At 45.9% G+C, this 16,763-nt stretch overlaps 2 protein-coding genes and 1 non-coding gene across 3 annotated transcripts; 1 reads left to right on the top strand and 2 right to left on the bottom strand.

The window, feature by feature from the left end:
• Positions 1-250: 250 nt before the first annotated feature.
• On the bottom strand, positions 251-10,419 carry sncaip (synuclein, alpha interacting protein). Its single transcript, XM_057033496.1, is given in 13 exon segments — positions 251-2,906; positions 3,173-3,262; positions 3,425-3,594; positions 4,250-4,375; positions 4,475-4,588; positions 4,783-4,962; positions 5,089-5,345; positions 5,436-5,598; positions 6,216-6,559; positions 6,562-6,765; positions 6,851-6,923; positions 7,098-7,185; positions 10,262-10,419. Coding segments are annotated over 12 exon segments (2,760 nt in total). The 5' UTR covers positions 7,155-7,185; positions 10,262-10,419; the 3' UTR covers positions 251-1,924.
• Positions 9,567-9,638, top strand: trnap-cgg (transfer RNA proline (anticodon CGG)). Its single transcript has one exon. It is a non-coding gene; the product is annotated as a tRNA-Pro (tRNA).
• A 1,049-nt stretch (positions 10,420-11,468) lies between the features above and the next one.
• Positions 11,469-14,468, bottom strand: LOC130525791 (protein-lysine 6-oxidase). The gene is made up of 7 exons (XM_057032972.1): positions 13,919-14,468; positions 13,437-13,545; positions 13,212-13,343; positions 12,987-13,143; positions 12,816-12,911; positions 12,619-12,734; positions 11,469-12,077 (listed from the first exon to the last, which is right to left on the bottom strand). The coding sequence occupies exons 1-7, from the start codon at positions 14,439-14,441 to the stop codon at positions 12,071-12,073; spliced, it is 1,140 nt and encodes a 379-aa protein (XP_056888952.1). The 5' UTR covers positions 14,442-14,468; the 3' UTR covers positions 11,469-12,070.
• Positions 14,469-16,763: the final 2,295 nt, after the last annotated feature.

The raw sequence follows: 16,763 nt of genomic DNA, 5'->3' as shown, positions 1-16,763 counted from the left end.
TATAAATCAGGTATGTCAAGTCTGAGATGTGCAGATTTACGCTGATTATTCAGGTTCAGCATCAGATACTGACACAAAAATGGGGCTAAACTGACGTTCCAGCAGAAATGAGCGTCCTGTTTGGCAGTGTTCAATCTTTTCCTCTGCAAGTTTACGTCACCTCTAATACAAATATAACAATTTGCATTGTGATAGTTCTACACAGGCTGTAAATTATAGTTGGATACATAAGTCAACTACACAAATCAAATATTTACAAGATGACATTTTATTACTTCTTACAACAGCTGCAAATACAGGAGGCCGATAAATTCGTCTCTGTACATGCTGGTCGGTAAAAAAAATAATTCAGATTAGGCTTAGTTGTCAGCATTCACTTATACTGAATTGGTTTTCTTTTTGTTGCACCCAAAAGTTCACAGAAATACAAGAAGCAGGTTAAAACAAACAGGTTAAAACAAAGAAAGAAGTAAAGTTGTGTTTCTTTAAAGGAGCAGCTTCAAACAAAAACAAGCCCACAGACAGAACCGACCCTCCCGCCACACACGCTTCAGTTTTGAGGTATAGCTGAATGCCTCCGATGCAACAAGAAGTCACGAATAAGAAACAATCGGGCCAGTTTCTTACGGGAAATAAGCTCCTAACATTCCTGCATGTCCAGCTGTCCTGCTGCACGTTGACTAAAAATGGAATCATGGCAACATTTACCAAAGATAAATGCGCCTTTACCAATTGTGCAATTTCCCCTTATAATTAAGAAATAATTAGGTAATTATTCCCAGCAACTTCCAAAGCTGAGAGGCAAAGACCCATAAAGTTCCAAACCTCTGCTTATTGGAGGTTCTGGCATTGAGACACGAGTTGGAGAACTTGAGCTTGAGCAGAAGACCAAAGTTCCAGTTTCCAACCAACTATAAACTATCACACGAATCCGTTTTATGACACAGGATCAGACAAAAATACCTGGATGTTCTTGCAAACACACACTCACAGAGGTCGGAGTGTGTAAACGTGTAGGAATTCTTTAAAAAACCCAACAACTTGTCTTTGTAAAGAGAGATGAGTCGACTTCAGAATCAGTCACAGACGGAATGAGACGGAAACCCACACGGTCAGCGGATCAGCGTCATTGTAAACAGGCATCAAACGGGAAAGAAAGGATGCAGTTGATGACAAAGCTACACACCCGAGCTCAGGCTGGCATCTGTGATTGTGCCACGGGCCTTTTTTACACCTTTGGCACATACATGGCAAGTGCATCATGGGATCATTTCGACCATCAGACCTTCTTCAGTGGGAACGAGCTTCTGGTTTCCAAAATTGCACAGGAAAAGTTCAATAAACCCGAAAGATGATTGGCCAGTTTATCAGCCCCTGTAGAAGGTCAACCTCCCCGTCTTAAACACACTTACAAACTAAACTCTATTTCATGCCGAAGAAAATACTGCATAGGTATAAACAAAACAATAAAAGATGATACATAAAACGTTAAATACTATATATACAGTGGTTTTCAAACTACACTGTTGTGCACTGACATTAAGCACGTACATTTGTTCTAACTATGTGCATAAACATAAATACTCATGGTTGGGGTGAGGACAGCGTCAGAGAGGCAGCCACTTCGAAACAGCATGTTTTGACACTGTTAGGTTTGTGTTTAGAGCAATGATTGAAGTTAACGGGAGCAAAATAAAACTGCATTAAATAAATATGGAGGTGGGGTATCTCAGCAGGGTGCCAGGGAACACGTACGGGTCCTTCTACTTCTCCGTGCAGCAAAAAATGAGCAGAAGAATACAAAAAAAACAAATGTGCCAAAGAAATGAAGCCTTTTTATCAACTTGAATGTCTTTCTGGTTGTTCCATGTAGTGGTCAAGCATTTGTGATGTGCTGTCCTGCCCTTCGCTAGGCACTAACCGGTTAAACGTTACTGGTTTTGCTCTTCCCTCTGGCGCCATTTCCTGGGCTGCCCTTACTCTCTGACTTCCTGCCAGGGGAGATGGGACAGGCGGAGCCTGACGGTCCTCCGCCGTTATTGTTGTTGTGATTTGCGTTTCCGCTCAGCGTCTCCATAATGGAGCGAAATGCCCCGAAAGGTCTCTTGCATTCAGAACCTCCCGTTGCTGTCCTCTCTTTCCCATGATGCCCTTTGGTCTCTTTGGTCTGCTCCGTCTCCTGACTGGTGTTCTTGTGGACCTGCTCATCGAAGGTGACCCTTAGTTTGGGGTTCTGAGAGGTCTTTCTCCGGGATGATGGTGACTTCAGGGCACTCTTGGGGCTGGTGGCAACCTTTTGGCCATTTGCGGCATCATGAAAATCAGCAGAAGTGTCTGGTGTTTTGGCGTCTGCAGCTTCAGGGTCGCTGGATGTCGGGGAGGGGTTGTAACCAATACTGTCCACTGACTTTGACCCGCTGAGAGAAAACGCCAGCTTCTTCTCAGCTGTGGAAGCAGAAGATGAGGGCAGGTGTTTCCTCATCATCAGGTTTAGGTGGTTTGACACTGGTTCCTCCTCTGTGATCGGAAGGTGGGAGGGGCGTTCGGCTCTGACTGCGCTCGAGCCTGCTGGGTTTTTGCCTTCTTCTGGTGGATAACCATCTGAATCCGATTCGCTGAGAGAACGCTGCATGATCTGTTTGAGTCTCGCCAGCTTGAGTTCTCTCCTCTCTACCAGCCCTTGCCTGCGAGCTCCAGCGACTCCGGGGCCGTCTCTGCTCAGGCTGCCCACCTGGGGGAGCCTCTCCCTGGGACACGGCGTGTCTGTCAAGTCCTTCCCCAACAGCTGCCGCAACACTGAATCTGAACCCACGCCCCCCTGACGAACCAACCACTGGCCGTCTCCTGGAGTCCCCTCGGCTGTCAACATCATCTCTGGCCATGCCTCCACAGAGGGCTGATGGGAGCTGTAGTACAGATGAGACAAACTTTCATATACTCTAATGTGTTTTAGTGTCTTTAATCAGGACGTCAACTATCATGACTACAACTCCTGCCACTACTAAAATTACAATTAAGCTTGACTTCCTTTTAGCAAATCAATGGTATAAGGACAGTTTCCAAAGTCCGGCGCCCTGTAATGCTGCTACATTTATCCTACTATTCTCTAGTGTGTTCTTCAGTGGTTACACACGGTGCAAATAATTCACACAATGGCTCTCCAGTGTGTCACCTGGGTGATCTAGAAGGTGTTCCTTCAGCCTTGCTGGGATCCATCAGCCTTTGCAGTTGTTTCTGAAGCGTCATCCTCTCTGCTGCCTGCCTGCGTGACAAAAAACAGACTGACATGAACAACGCTGACACGTCTTCACCTGTAGGCAGCTCAGCTTCTCAAAGAAAACACAGCAACTGGGCAAGGCCTCATGGCCATGCTTTTAAATGGAAAACTGGCAAGAAATAAAATAACAACAGCAGAGAAACTTACTCATTGAGCTGCTTGGTTAGTTTGACGACCTGTGAGGCCAAAGACATGCAGGTTTCCACCACGACCAGGTATCGGGCGCAGGTGGTGTGTCCCTGCCGTTCGGCGCTCTGGGAAGGCCGCTCCCCCTGCTGGTTCTGGATAGTCACATTAGAGCCGTACTCCACCAAGGTCTGGATACAGATGGGGATAGAAAATAAAACTAGTGTGAGCTGTAGCTTAGACAAGACAGGACTGGGTTAAGATCTGACTCAGAACAATCACAATAGTAAAGCTTATTACCAGCCTTTCACTGTGTGTCTCTGTTAGTTATCTGGCATAAAAAAATATTATAAATTAAAACAATATTCAGACTGTGAGGCAGGCTGGCCAACAGGAAACAGACCGGACTAATAATGTCTGTGCTCCCCCTCCCTCTCCCCTCCTTCTCCTCTCCTCTCCCTCTCCTCTCCTCTCCTCTCCTCTCCTTCTCCTTCTCCTCTCCTCTCCTTCTCCTCTCCTCTCCTCTCCTCTCCTCTCCTCTCCTCTCCTCTCTCTCTCCTCTCCTCTCCTCTCCTCTCCTCTCCTCTCCTCTCCTCTCCTCAGCCCCCCCATCAGCAGGAGGGTCCCCCTAGATGAGCCTGGTCCTGCTCAAGGTTTCTTCCTGTTAAAGGGGAGTTTTTCCTTGCCACTGTTGCTTGTCTGGGGTCAGGCCCTGGGATTCTGGAAAGCACCTTGAAACAATTTTGATTGTATAAGACGCTATATAAATAAAGATTGATTTGATTTGATTTGATTTGATTCCCTCAGCAGTCTCAAGTGGACTGGGTCCTTTCACACATCACACACCTGAATACAGGTCAGGTGTCCATACTGAGCTGCTACGTGGACGGCCGTGTTTCCATTCTGGTCAACTTCATCCAGAGAGATGGCCTGTTCCTGCATGAACTGAAGCAACCACAGCAAGACCTTCTCCTGCAGAGAGACACCACCTCATTCACAGACTGTCGAGGCCGGTGCGGTAGGACGAGCCACGTTTACGATGGGATGATTTAAAGACGCCATGACCGTCACCTGTCCGTAGCGAGCGGCGTAGTGGATCAGACTGGGATATTCTCTGGTGCAGCTGAGCTCTGCGATGGCCTCTGTCTCACTCACCATCCACCTCACACATTCCAGATGACCGTTCTGTAAGATACACGTGCACACAGGCTCTTAACAAGTTCACCTAAGGACCAGGTCTTTAGGGATCTGTCATCCAATTACAAGAGGATTGAAAGAGTCAGTCAAAACACTTAACCTGTCCCCTGATAACACTTCTGCCTGATAGCAAAACAAACACTTTATTCCAATGTATAGAATGTTCTAACATAGAGGCTAACCTTGACTCCCAGTCCAGCAGGGGTGAGCTGCTGGTTGTTGCGTTCGTTCAGGCTGTCTTCTCCCATCAGAGAGGTGAGATGCTGCAGACAGTCGGCGTGCCCCTGAGAGGCGGAGATGTGCAGCAGGTTGTTTGCGTCTTCGTCTCTGATTAGCTCCAGATTATCCGCTGCAAGGTGAGGCTGCAGGAGGAACGAGGGGAGGACAGGTGGGGAAGTAATTGTCAATAAAATGTCAAGTGAGATGAATAAAACAGTAAATACCGTCTACTTTCGCTTCTTCGGCTGATCAATATTTTCTGCACTTACAAGCAAAGAGATCTGTCCCTCTCTGACAATATTGATGATGTTTTGATTCTTCTTGGTCTCCTCATCCACATCCCCTCCTGCTCCTCCAAAAGCTCTTGGTGCACTACTCCCTGCACCCCCTACCCAGGGTTTTGAGGCATCTGGTCTGCTAATATTACATCCTGGCAGAGGGAACATCAGCCCTGAACTTCCTGGGGGATCTATGCTGGACCTCTGGATCTGAGAGTCGGGGTAGACCCGTGCAGAGAGCAGCTTGTCTGAAAGTGAACATTTGAGACAACCAAATCGCATCCATCCTTACACAAGAGCAGGTTTTAATTCAGAAGGAACATGATGTTCAGCTATACCTGCGTCAGAGAAAGAGGAGAGTGAGGAAGAGCAGCTGAGGTGTCCCGAGGACATAAAGTCTGACTGGTAGCCAATGGTGGAATGATGAAGATGGTGGAAGTCTGGATCCATGGACTTGGACTTCCTCAGGTCCGACCATTTGAGCGGAGACAGCACACAATACTGCAGTAAACAAAGTTACAGTCGGCTCAGTGATGTGACATTTAGTTTGGTAACATTCAACAAATCTGAAATAGACGCAGTGGAGTTATTTTTAGTGCTGCCTGATGATTAAATGTTTTAAGCAGATTAATCAGTGTAGCTGTGGATTAATCATAAGCCCAATTAAAAATGGGCCAGCCAAATTCCAAGCTTTGCTTTTCATTGCCATGGGAATGGAAAGATAAACGGCAAAGATAAGTGCACACATTTAGCCAGACGTTGACTCAAAGCTTGCACCACAAAGCCCGTACTAGCATGCACTTAGCTTTGAGATGCTTCTTCGAGATTGTAGCGCTAAAACCAAACTTCCTTCCGGCTGGCTGTGTAAATCACTACACAGTAATTAACGGGGCCCTCAGCTCGGCCCGGCTCTCCTCCTTTTGTTTAATGCTCCGCATGTGTTAGAACAATTAGTGCATTCGTTTGAAACATTAATCATCCCACATTAGCTCATCAACGTTGGCAGCTGGCTGCTTGTTTAATGTACCTTACGTGTTCTGACCCTGTGCATGTTGAGGCTCAGTGGGAGGCAGATGAGCACTGAACAAAGTTATGAAATAATCGAATCAGTAAAGTACCGGCGTCTGTGAGCCGCTGCTGCCCAGGCCGAGAGGCTCGTTGTGGGGTAAAGCCGAGTTCTTCAGCCCTCCTCCGCGGTTCCTCTCCAGGGTTCCTCCTCCCAGGTTGCTTCCTGTTACCGAGCGCTTGTCGTGGGGGACACGAGGGAGCGTAGACATCTGCTGACTGGATTTAATATAAGGCACATCTAAGATCTCGTCCATGTCCAGATCGTAGTGCTCCAGCTCTCCGAACAGAGCCTGCGGGTTGTTCCCTCCGATCACGCCACTGCCGCTGAGCCCCTTCGCCTTCCCTTCAGACCCCTCGCTAGAGGTGGAGGGTGCTGCCGGTTTGTCGAAGCCGGCTCATCTTTCCTGCCTTCCCCTGGCTCCCCCAGCCCCTGGTTCTGGAGCTTCCCCTCAGACTCCGAGTCAGGGGTTTCCGGTTGGTGTTTGAGAGGCGACACCCTCTTCACAGGTCGGAACTTACTGTGGACCTCAGCAAGTCCGCTTGGTTTGATGCCCCCACCGCTGTGAGAGGGAATGCCGCGGCTCCAGTTGATGGCTGGAGCTGCAGGAGGTGCAGACACAAACTCGGGTCAGCGCCTCGGCAGAGAAAGACATCACAGTGATAACAGTCATATCAGATATCAAACCTTGTCTCTCCTCAGCCTGGCCATCGTTCCTCCTGGACAACTCTGGGATGCTTTTCAGGGATGTCACAGAATACTTGAGGACAGGAGAACAAAGTTAATGAGATGCAGCGGCCTTAACGCTGCTCCGACTGAGCGCAGCTGTGCAGAAACGACGGTGTGATTAGCTTCGAACTAGCGCTAACACACACTCCAAAACAGAAAAGCTACAAAAGGTCTTTTACGAAAAGGGTTTTTGAATCACGCTGACCACTGAATCGTCAGAGAAGTCGATCTCGTCCAGGTCCAGGTATTCAGGAGCCTCCATCTTAACACCGCATCATCGGCCTCCCAACCAGCTGCAGACATCAAAGTCAAACATCGCTGTGTCAAACGTCGTTCCTTTGAATAGAAACGAGGCTGCACGCACATTAATCTGCTTCATAAAGTAGTCTAAGCTGTTCTAATGCTGAACTGGAGCCGTCCTTTTAGGAAAAGGTGCTTCCTGAGAGACACACAAAAGGAAACAGGGCATGTTTACTTCAGTGGCCAACAGAAAAAGTCTGGAGCATTTTAAACCTCACACGTTACAGTCATGTTTTGTTCCTGAGCATCATGGCCATAAATGATTAAAGAATGTGTGTTGCTCTGATATGATCAGCAAGGATTAAATGCAGGAAGTGGCTGCAGGAAACAGAGACTGGTCCTGTTGAAAGCTCCTGCTTTCTTTGCTTCTCTCCCTCCGATGACAAACCGCTGCCCCGTGAATAAAGAGGAAACTGGGAAAATAACAACCGCCAGTTCCATTCTAATCAGGATTTCGCCCGCTTAAATGGGCTGCGCGTAAAATGCTTCATTTGATGGGAATTAAACACTTTTCTGCTCAGTGAAGTTCAAACCGGCTCAAAGAGCAAACTGTCAACCACCCAAAGTGGCCGAGCTGCCGTGATCAAAGGCCCCAAACGGCAGGATAATCAGGACTTAGAACGAAGCAGCGTGACTGGGAGTGTGCAAAAGATTTAAAAACGCAGGATCGCTGGACTCGATCCAACCTGAGACCAGCAGCGCTGCGTGTTCCTCTGATAACAGCAGCATTTTCTGGCCTGAACTCCAAAAAACCCCCCCAAAAAAACCCAAAAAGCCCCTAAAGTGCAACTGTTGCCGAATGCGATCCAGTCCGATTGCTCACGTCATCAGGTGTGACCCACAACCAGCTCCAGATGTGCTGAGGTGGCTTTTCCTTAATCGGGACCAGTTTTCTAGAACTGCTGATTAGCCGGAGACTCTCAGATTTGGGATGGCGTTTGGATCCTGCTGGTCATGTTAACATTATCGTTGCCGTCTGAGGTGATTCAGAGAGCAGAAAGCCTGTGGGAGGTTTCACCTAAGAGGAGAGTGGAATTCTGGCTGCGTGGGAGTGCCGGGTCGACCCAAACCCAGCTTATCATACCTGATAACAGCAGTTTAGAACCAGAGCTACAGAAACAAGCCTTCTTTTCTATGTTTATGGCAGCAAGACACGGAAGAAAGGAAAGACAAGCTGCTATGGGTCCAACACATGTAGAAGACCCTTAAATTGTTGTTAAATTAGGAAAGGTTTCCTTCAAGGTTCCCTCGGACGTCAGCTGGGAGTTCTGGTGGAGCCTCAACAGAAAACAAGGGAAAGCAGAGAGATGAAAAAGGGAAAAACAGCGCCGACACCTCCCACGTCGCATCAACAACCAGAATAGAAACACAAAAAGGAATGCTTGTGGTTTGGAGCAACAGCAGCTGGGCTCGGGCAGCGCGGCATCCCAGGGTTTAGCGGGATTAAACCCCAGATCTGTCGGAGCTCGGCCCACGGACGGAGCTGCGCTAGCTCACACACCTGTGAAACGTTTACACCCCGCAGCGGCGTGACGCCGATGTTTACTTTCACCGTCCTCAACTCTAAAAACCTCCAAACCTAACGTGTGCTTCGCTTTCTGCAGGAAACCGTCGCCCCGCGCCACCTGAGGGGGGAGCAGGTAGAGAAAGGTCGCGTTGAAACGGGGGAAAAGGTCACATATGGCAGCAGTGCAGCCCGTCTTCCCCTCCCTCCCTCCCTCCCCCACGTCCCAGGCACAATAACCGCCGGCTTTTAAGAGATCCGCTCATATTTTTAGCCGCCGCCGCACAATTCCGCTGCAAGTGTCAATTTTCTCTGGGCTCGGTGAAAATCGGATCGCGAGATGTTGACTCGGAACACGTCAACTACAAGAACTGATCTGTTTTATGACCCATTCGCTAACGTTAGCGGGTAAATAAGAACCTCTCGGTGGATGGAAGCTTTTTAAAGACACTGCAAATGGATCTTTGCAAAAGGTTTTGTGGAAGTATCCCAAAATAATCCTTTCTGTAACAAAGGGGATGTTTTTTTTTAATCCATGAGAGCTCTCTCCACTACCTCAGCCATCTATTGGTCACTTACACACTGTAATTCTCTAATTAGGCGCTGAGGCTGTAATTGAGCTTATATGGAAACCTGATTATAGGAATTAGGACCTGCAGACGGGATGGTGGCCAGGTTAAATCTCATTAGTGCGGGTCAGACAGTTCTGAGCACTCATTTGGTTTTTCACTCTCTGGTGACAACTGGAGTTTCCAAAGTAAAACTGGAATCCAAACAAATGTTCCGTTATTTCTTCCATATGGACTTTGGCTCGTCTAGACCCCGGGCATCAGAACTGAGTAAAAAGTTCCCCTGAAAATGAGATTTCAGGGCTCGTTGGTCGAGGGGAAGGATCCTCGCCTCGGGTGCGAGTGGTCCCGGGTTCAAATCCCGGACGAGCCCCGTTATCAGATCTAATGGGATCGTTTCTGGGTCCTAATTAGCAGAAGAGAAGCAATACCAATATGCCCTTGAGCAACACACACATGGACAGTTTATCCATTCAGGCTTAATCAATTTGATGCCTCTCTGACTGGCTGAATGTGTTCTCATCAGCATGGAAACCCAATAAAGGATTCGTTTTTAAAGTGTCTGTACTTATTTTGCAATAGTAGATCTTATACTTTACATTTTAAACCCCAATTCTCCCCTTAAATGTAGAGAGAAATAAATTAAATGTTGAAAAGGAGAATAACCACCAGTTTATTTCATTTCCTTCTCAACTACACTTAGTTCAAAACGTGTTCATCAGCATGATCATTTCAATTAGAAAGAATAAGTGCAGCACGGTCTCTCTTCGGAGTTGACAGCTAATTCCCTGGGCTGGTGTCTGAAGCAGCAGGAGGCTGATTAGCTAACATTGAGCTAGTTGGCGAATCAGCATCCAGAGATGCTAATGTGGAAGCTAACGGGCTAGCCAGGCAGTTGGAAAATTAGCTCAAAACACAAAGCTCAGGTGGAAAATACCCGGGTCCAGAATAATAACTGGTTTCATCGCTTTAACCAAGAGTTTTGCGCTACAATACCTTGTCGAAGTCGGGCAGGCGAGGGGAAATAGCTGGCTTAGGTAGAGGATACCGCTAGCGGAGCCGCTAGCTGGTGGGTTCCTTGGATCCAGCTGTTTTTTTCCTTCTGTCGCCTCGCTGTCTTGAAAAGCACAAAGACTTTGACATATGGGCAGCACGGAGAAGAGAAAATAAGACGAGGGCTCACTCTGAGCACGTTTCCAGTGACACGGGTCAGCAACGAAAGACTGGATAAATCACTTTTACTTTCAACGCTGGGTTTAATTAATCATTCAGTATTTTCGAGACCATTATCCGCGTTCTTAAAATATCTGAACCTAAAAGGTTTTGTGATTATATCCAATGCATATTACTTTGCAAAAACTATAACTTTCTTCATTTAATTTTAAATAGCTAGGTAACTATTGTGAGGATTCATGTTTTCCAAGACTATAAAATAAATATAAATTCTAACTTATCTTATTTTTTGGAGTAAATCGCCTGATTTTCCCCTGGATGTCAAATTTCCATCATAAACGTGACAAAAAATAACGCGTCAACTGATGTGCAATTATTACATTAGACTAGATGACACTGGCATTTTATGACATTTATATTTTTATCCAAATACAGCGCAGTGCCCGGTCATGTAATAGTTCCGCCACTGACCCATCTTGCTTCAATAAGCGATCTTTGACAAGGGTTGCCGATCAGACGGAGGGAATGGACCCGTTCCATCAGTCCGTTATCCTTAGAATAAAAACTACACATTTGCGAAAAAGCGTAGACATGTATCCATCAAGTTGGTCCATTTATCGTGTTTTATAACAGAAACTATGGTATAAAGTTGATTTTTTCTTATATAACTCTCCCTTCTTTCCTTTGTCCTTCGTGAAAACTACATCGACCATGCTGGAATCCTAACAAAGATTTCCCTAATCTATTGCTCAATTAACATCACGAAATCAATTGATGATAGATTTATCTTTTAAAATCCCCTTAGTCTTCCAAAATCAGATCATTGGGATGATACACAGAGTTGCATAACTTTACAGAGACGAGACTTGTGCTCTCTTTCCATAATAACAACGTGCTCCTCTGGATTTGATAATCAACTTTCTTTGATTCATCGAGCTTTCAACAGTGACACGTAGTGGTTAAATCACGACACTGCTGCTAGTTTATTAGTTATTTTGGGGGGAGAAAATTTTGAACAAGTGGTCTTAAACTGTTTCCATCAAAGCAAACTTTATTAAGGTATGGATTAAGCAGGTGAGAGCGAAAGAAGTAACCTTGGTTATATACAGTGCTGTGGGATGTTGGGATAATGGTTGTCACACACTTTAACCTGTTATGTGTTAGGATGTAAATGAAAATGCAAAATTAACACATATGACATCTAATTTAAGATCACACCAACGGTTTGTAAATTCAAAGCACACATATGCCTCCCTGCAGTACAGGATAAATGGGCTTGTAATGTTGTATATTTATCTAAACAACTCACATTAAATTCTAACAGTGTTTAATACATTTATATCAGATCTTTAAAAAAAGAGTTTATTAATAATATAGGCAATATTTTAATAGAAGTTGTTGGTATAAATGAAACAAGAAACCTGTGCAGACTTAAATGTGGATCTACAAACGGTTTTGTGCAAAACCTGTAAATATAATTCAAGTGGAGTAAATGTGCAGAATCCTGATGCACAGCCAGAGTGGCCAGAGCGATCCTCTGAACTGGACGTTTGGATATGCAGGTAGTCAAACTACCGCCGTCGCTACCGTGTGGCTTCACTCTCCTGGCCTCCAAGTTTCCAGGCTGTCATCTCACTGTCTGCAGAATGAAGCAAGATCGACACTTAAACCATATCTCGATTGCTGAAATAAACAGTGCTGCTTTTTGCTGAACCTCTTTTGGAGCTTTGAGAGGAAGTTAAAAAAAAGTCAAATAAAACAGGCAGTGAAACCTTTTCAGGGCTGCTGAATGGCAACGGCTAATTTAGACGCCTACGCACTGTCTCCAGTGGCACCACTGCTGAGTTTACATCCCAGTAACATCCCAGTAAAGCTGGGACAGCGGCTGTGTGGGGTCGAAGACCACACCTGGATTTTAGCACATTTGAAATGTTATTGATTTGCATCTAAAATGCCAATAATGTTGATCTGATGCCCATAAAACTGATCCACTCTCATCAATTGATGTTGCCAACTTGCTCGACCCGTTTGATTAAACGTGACGCACAATATCAACGGCAAAATTACAAAATGATTTTGTAATTTTTACACGAATGCAGCTGTTTTATATAAATCCCCAGCTGTATTCATCTGTTTTGATAGCGAGTGTGTCTGTGGGAAGGAAAGGGAGCCGTTCTCACGATGTGTTGGTGCATCCAGACACACGAGCAGACGAGCCGGTGTAATGGACGTCGCACCGAGCCACGTTGTTGTCAAAGCTGGACTCCGGAACCTTCTGCTTGGGGTTTACTGTCACCTGATGGGAAGAAACATCCACAGAAGAATCAGAAAGATCTGCTACAAACACTGCTACTACAAAATCCTAAAGTTCCCAGACCTTGAGGATGTATTTTCCAGGGGAGACATCAGTGATGTCGATCCACTGACAGTCGATGTCGGCGTTGTAGGTGTCATAGCAACCAGGACTCAACCCCTGTGACCAGACACTTTGGTTAAAAGAGATCCAGGATGAATAATACATCCCTTTAACGGGTCTGTGTTTGGACACCTGAGTGTGTGACGTGCAGGCGTATCGGCGGTAGTATCCCGAGTCACAGGAAGTGTCCTCCAGACAGAAACTGGCCTTGTGGCCTTCGGCGACCTGCTTCTGGGTGTCGGCGTCCAGCAGCTCGTACAGGCTGAACTCGTCCATGCTGTGGAAGTGGCTGAGAAATAAAGAGAAAGTGAGGAAGAGAAACAAAGAGAAGATACACCAGCACGTGTTGCTGCTTACTTATGACAGCTGTGCCACTCCCAGGAATACCGAGGTTTACTGGGCAGGAAGTCGGCTGTTCCCTGGTTCTTCACCCTCTGAGTAAACCTCAGCAGAACCCTGGCGTCATAATCCGAGGCGTATCTGGAGGAGCTGGGAAGAGAAGGAGGGGAAGCATGAGTATCTACATTTGGCAATAATAAATCATAAATAAAGAAAAGGTGTTTTCAACCCCAGTTGTCTTACGAGGAGAGGCAGTTCTCCTCTGCAGCACAGCGAAGGTTGTACATGGATATCCTCTGCACGTAGGTGCCGGTCTGGATATAATACGGATCCGGAACCAGATCAGGGAGACCTGTGAGCAGGAGGAGGAAGCTGAATAAATTGTTGAGCTGCCAGTATTAAAGCAAACACCCCCTCAACAAACAACAATAACAGTAAAGAACACTACCCCTGTTGGTTAGGACTGTAAATTCTGGGACAAATGTTTATTAAATTATAGAATAAAGTTAGGGATTAACTTTAGCCCTTTACTCTCTTTAAAAAAAAAAAAAAATTATCTGGCAAAAAAAAGTTTGAATGACCCTTTCGACCAACAGAACTAACCATTTGAATATTATAGGTGAGGTGATTTTTATGGATAATAAAACCATGCAATTACACAATTAAAATTACTTTAAAACTCTGAGTAGAATAACTCGACGGAGCAAACACATTTTATTTCGTACCGTTCTGGTGGTATCTGGTGCCATATCCATGTTGTAGATGGGCCCTGGGTCGGGGTCTGTAGTACGAGTTGTAGTAGTTATAATAGGGGTAATAATTCGATGCCTTGTACGGATTATACGGGTCGTCTCCGACCATCATGTCCTCTCGTCTGACCGGGGCAGCATCCTCTTCCCTGCCTGCCGGCGGCTGCTGGTGGCCGCGCGTCGTTGCGCGTAATTGCGACGCGCTGCTGGCGGCGGGGACCCGCGGAGAGAGACGGGGGGCGGCGGGGACCGTGTCATTAGCGCCGCCGACGATGACCACGGGGTTAATGCGGCGGGACGAGCCGGTGTGTCTCCGGGACGGTCGGTACTGCGAGCCGCGGCTCAGGATGCTGAAGAGTTGGCCGTTGTGTTGCCATGTCAACCCCTGCTGGAGCGCACCGGTGTCCCCTGCGGTGTCCTGAGCCTGAGTCCAGTCCAACAGGCTGCAGAGGGAAAGGACCAAACAGAAGAGCAACGCGTCTGGAGAGAGTTTCTTCATTATTTAAAATAAATAGGGTTCATTCAAGTGCAGCGCAACAGCTGAAGGAGAAGAGAAGGAGAAAGGGAGGTAGAGGTAGAGGAAGAGAGGGAGTGAAAGGGAAGGAGAAGGGGGGGTGCGAAAGAGGGAGGGGGAAGATGCTTAATGATGAACAAGACTTAAAATCAGGCTTTTGCTGAATAAACCCAGCCTTTTTCATTCATTTAGAGCATCACGGTGCCTGGAAAATGTTAGAGGCTGCAACAAATGTAGATTTATTCTTTTGAAAAGCTCTGGCTGATGTTTTCTGCACAATCAGGCAAATTAACGACTTAAAAATGAAAAGGAGGCTTTTTCCTTGTGGTTTAATGACCTCTGAATCCAGCCTGGCACTTGGGTATGGAAGTCTGGAATGTCCATCCTGGTAAAAAACCTTCCGCTCAGGTTTCAGCTGCCTGCTTAACATGCTGCAGGCCATGCTGCAGGGTAGTCGTTACAGTTTCTCTACAGGTAAACGCAACACGAGCACGTCTTTTCTGGTTTTACTGTCTCCCTCCTTTCCTGCGCATGGAACCTCGTCCGTAAGCAATCCAAGCAAGATGCTTTTGTTTCTTTTTACTGGCCCCTCTCACCCCTGCTGAGCACTCAGGATGCTTTAAAAAAAGAAAAGGCTGAAATCGACGCGTTTACCAACTGAGAAGTTTCCTCCTCACGCACTTTAAAAGCACACCACCTGCTACGCACACACATGCCACACATAGCTGCACTTTCTCTTTTAACACACCTTTTTAAGTTACTTCAAGTGACATCCAAAGAATCCATTTGCTAAAAAAGAGTTTACAACCCCCTGTTAGATACCAAGACATGTCTGATCTTCTGTCCTCTGGAGAAGGTTGGTAGTTCCATCCATGTTTATAGGGGAGATGTGTCACATACACATACAGAAAACAATACAAAGTGGACATGGTGGTGGTGCAAACATGCTAGCATGCTAATTCAAACAACTGAAGAAAGAGTACACAAAATGTGCAACACATTTAAAAGCTATAGATATAAATCATATGAAGTTTTTTTTTGCTGATGTTACAATCCATTGTAGGCCATTTTTGGATGTTGCAACACAATAAAACTACAACATGATGCATTTAGAGCCGAAAGGAACAACCAGTGTTCATCAAATGGGCCACATACTGAGCCTGTGCGTGTTTACACTGTCCTGCCATTGTCCTGTTTCATTATGTTGCAGAGACGTACCTCAGCATTTGTTTCAAGTCTACAGTGAACATTCCGTCTGTCCCCCTGAAGCACAAACCAGAACATCTGCTAACCATCAGCCGCTTCACCAACTGTGATGACTTCATCGGCCCGTCGCAGTCCGGAGTTATCGGACCAAGCAAATTCAGGTTTTCTGCTCCCAAAACAAATTACAAACAAATATTAAGTTTACCTATTACATCTGGAAGAAATGAGGATGCTTCATCTTTACGCCTTTAGGGTTTTTCCCAATATTTCTAACTTTTCTGAAGCTATTAGATTAATAAACATCAACATGATGATAACATCTCCTATAACGTTTAAAAAACAGAAACAAGGGGTTCTAAGTAGTGTTATGATGATTTTCTGGTAAAAGTTGCATCAGAAGTATCAGTTATTCCTAATTTAAAGCAAAAACAATGGTAGAGTCATTCTCGATGTCTGAGTGCTCATTTTTAGGAAAGTTTCTCAATGGTAGCATCTAGCGGTCAAATTCGGAACTGCACGGCGCAGCACTATTGCAATACTTCTATTACCAGATGTTGGTCTGTTTCGAGTTTGATTTAATTTTATAATTTCTGTTTCTTGTACTTTTCTTCAAGATTATTTAACAAATAATAGTGGTGATACATAAAAGGTACATTTTGCCAAGTCATACACCAGAATATCCTTTGAATGGATGAATGAACACTCCTGGTCACACGTGGGCTTTATGTGGCAGGAGTTACTCCATTTCTTCCTCCAGTAGCAGAATGGCGGCATGCAGCTCACCTACAGAGGCCACATGTGTATGCAGCTCAAATGTTTCCTACTACACATTTGGAAAAAGTGCTCAAGCTGTACAAGAGCTACTTTTTATGACATTTGTGTAAAACATCAAAGGCGGGCTGACTTTATCGCAGCGCTGCACTTCCCTTTCAGGAATATGAGGCGGCCGCGGCTGCTGTTTCCAATGAGAAGCAGGTGTCGGTCTGATCTGAGCGGTTTAAACAGCTTCATAATGAGGGCTGCCCACCTGGAGGGGCCTCCTAGACACAGAGCACGTAAAGAGCCATGGAAACACAAAACACAACAATGCTGCGTTGCATC

The sequence above is a fragment of the Takifugu flavidus genome, chromosome 5 (genome assembly GCF_003711565.1).
Source record: "Takifugu flavidus isolate HTHZ2018 chromosome 5, ASM371156v2, whole genome shotgun sequence".
In the NCBI taxonomy this organism is placed as follows: domain Eukaryota; kingdom Metazoa; phylum Chordata; class Actinopteri; order Tetraodontiformes; family Tetraodontidae; genus Takifugu; species Takifugu flavidus.
This window is presented reverse-complemented; position numbering and strand designations above follow the sequence as displayed.

What these genes read in the sequence shown, in the direction of transcription:
- LOC130525791 (XM_057032972.1), bottom strand. Translation starts at nt 14,441, where the DNA reads ATGAAGAAACTCTCTCCAGACGCGTTGCTCTTCTGTTTGGTCCTTTCC. An exon ending in GAGGAGAACTGCCTCTCCTC is followed by an intron (nt 13,344 to 13,436) that starts GTAAGACAACTG and finishes TTCTCTTCCCAG; the next exon opens with CTCCTCCAGATACGCCTCGG. An exon ending in GAGTGGCACAGCTGTCATAA is followed by an intron (nt 13,144 to 13,211) that starts GTAAGCAGCAAC and finishes TTTATTTCTCAG; the next exon opens with CCACTTCCACAGCATGGACG.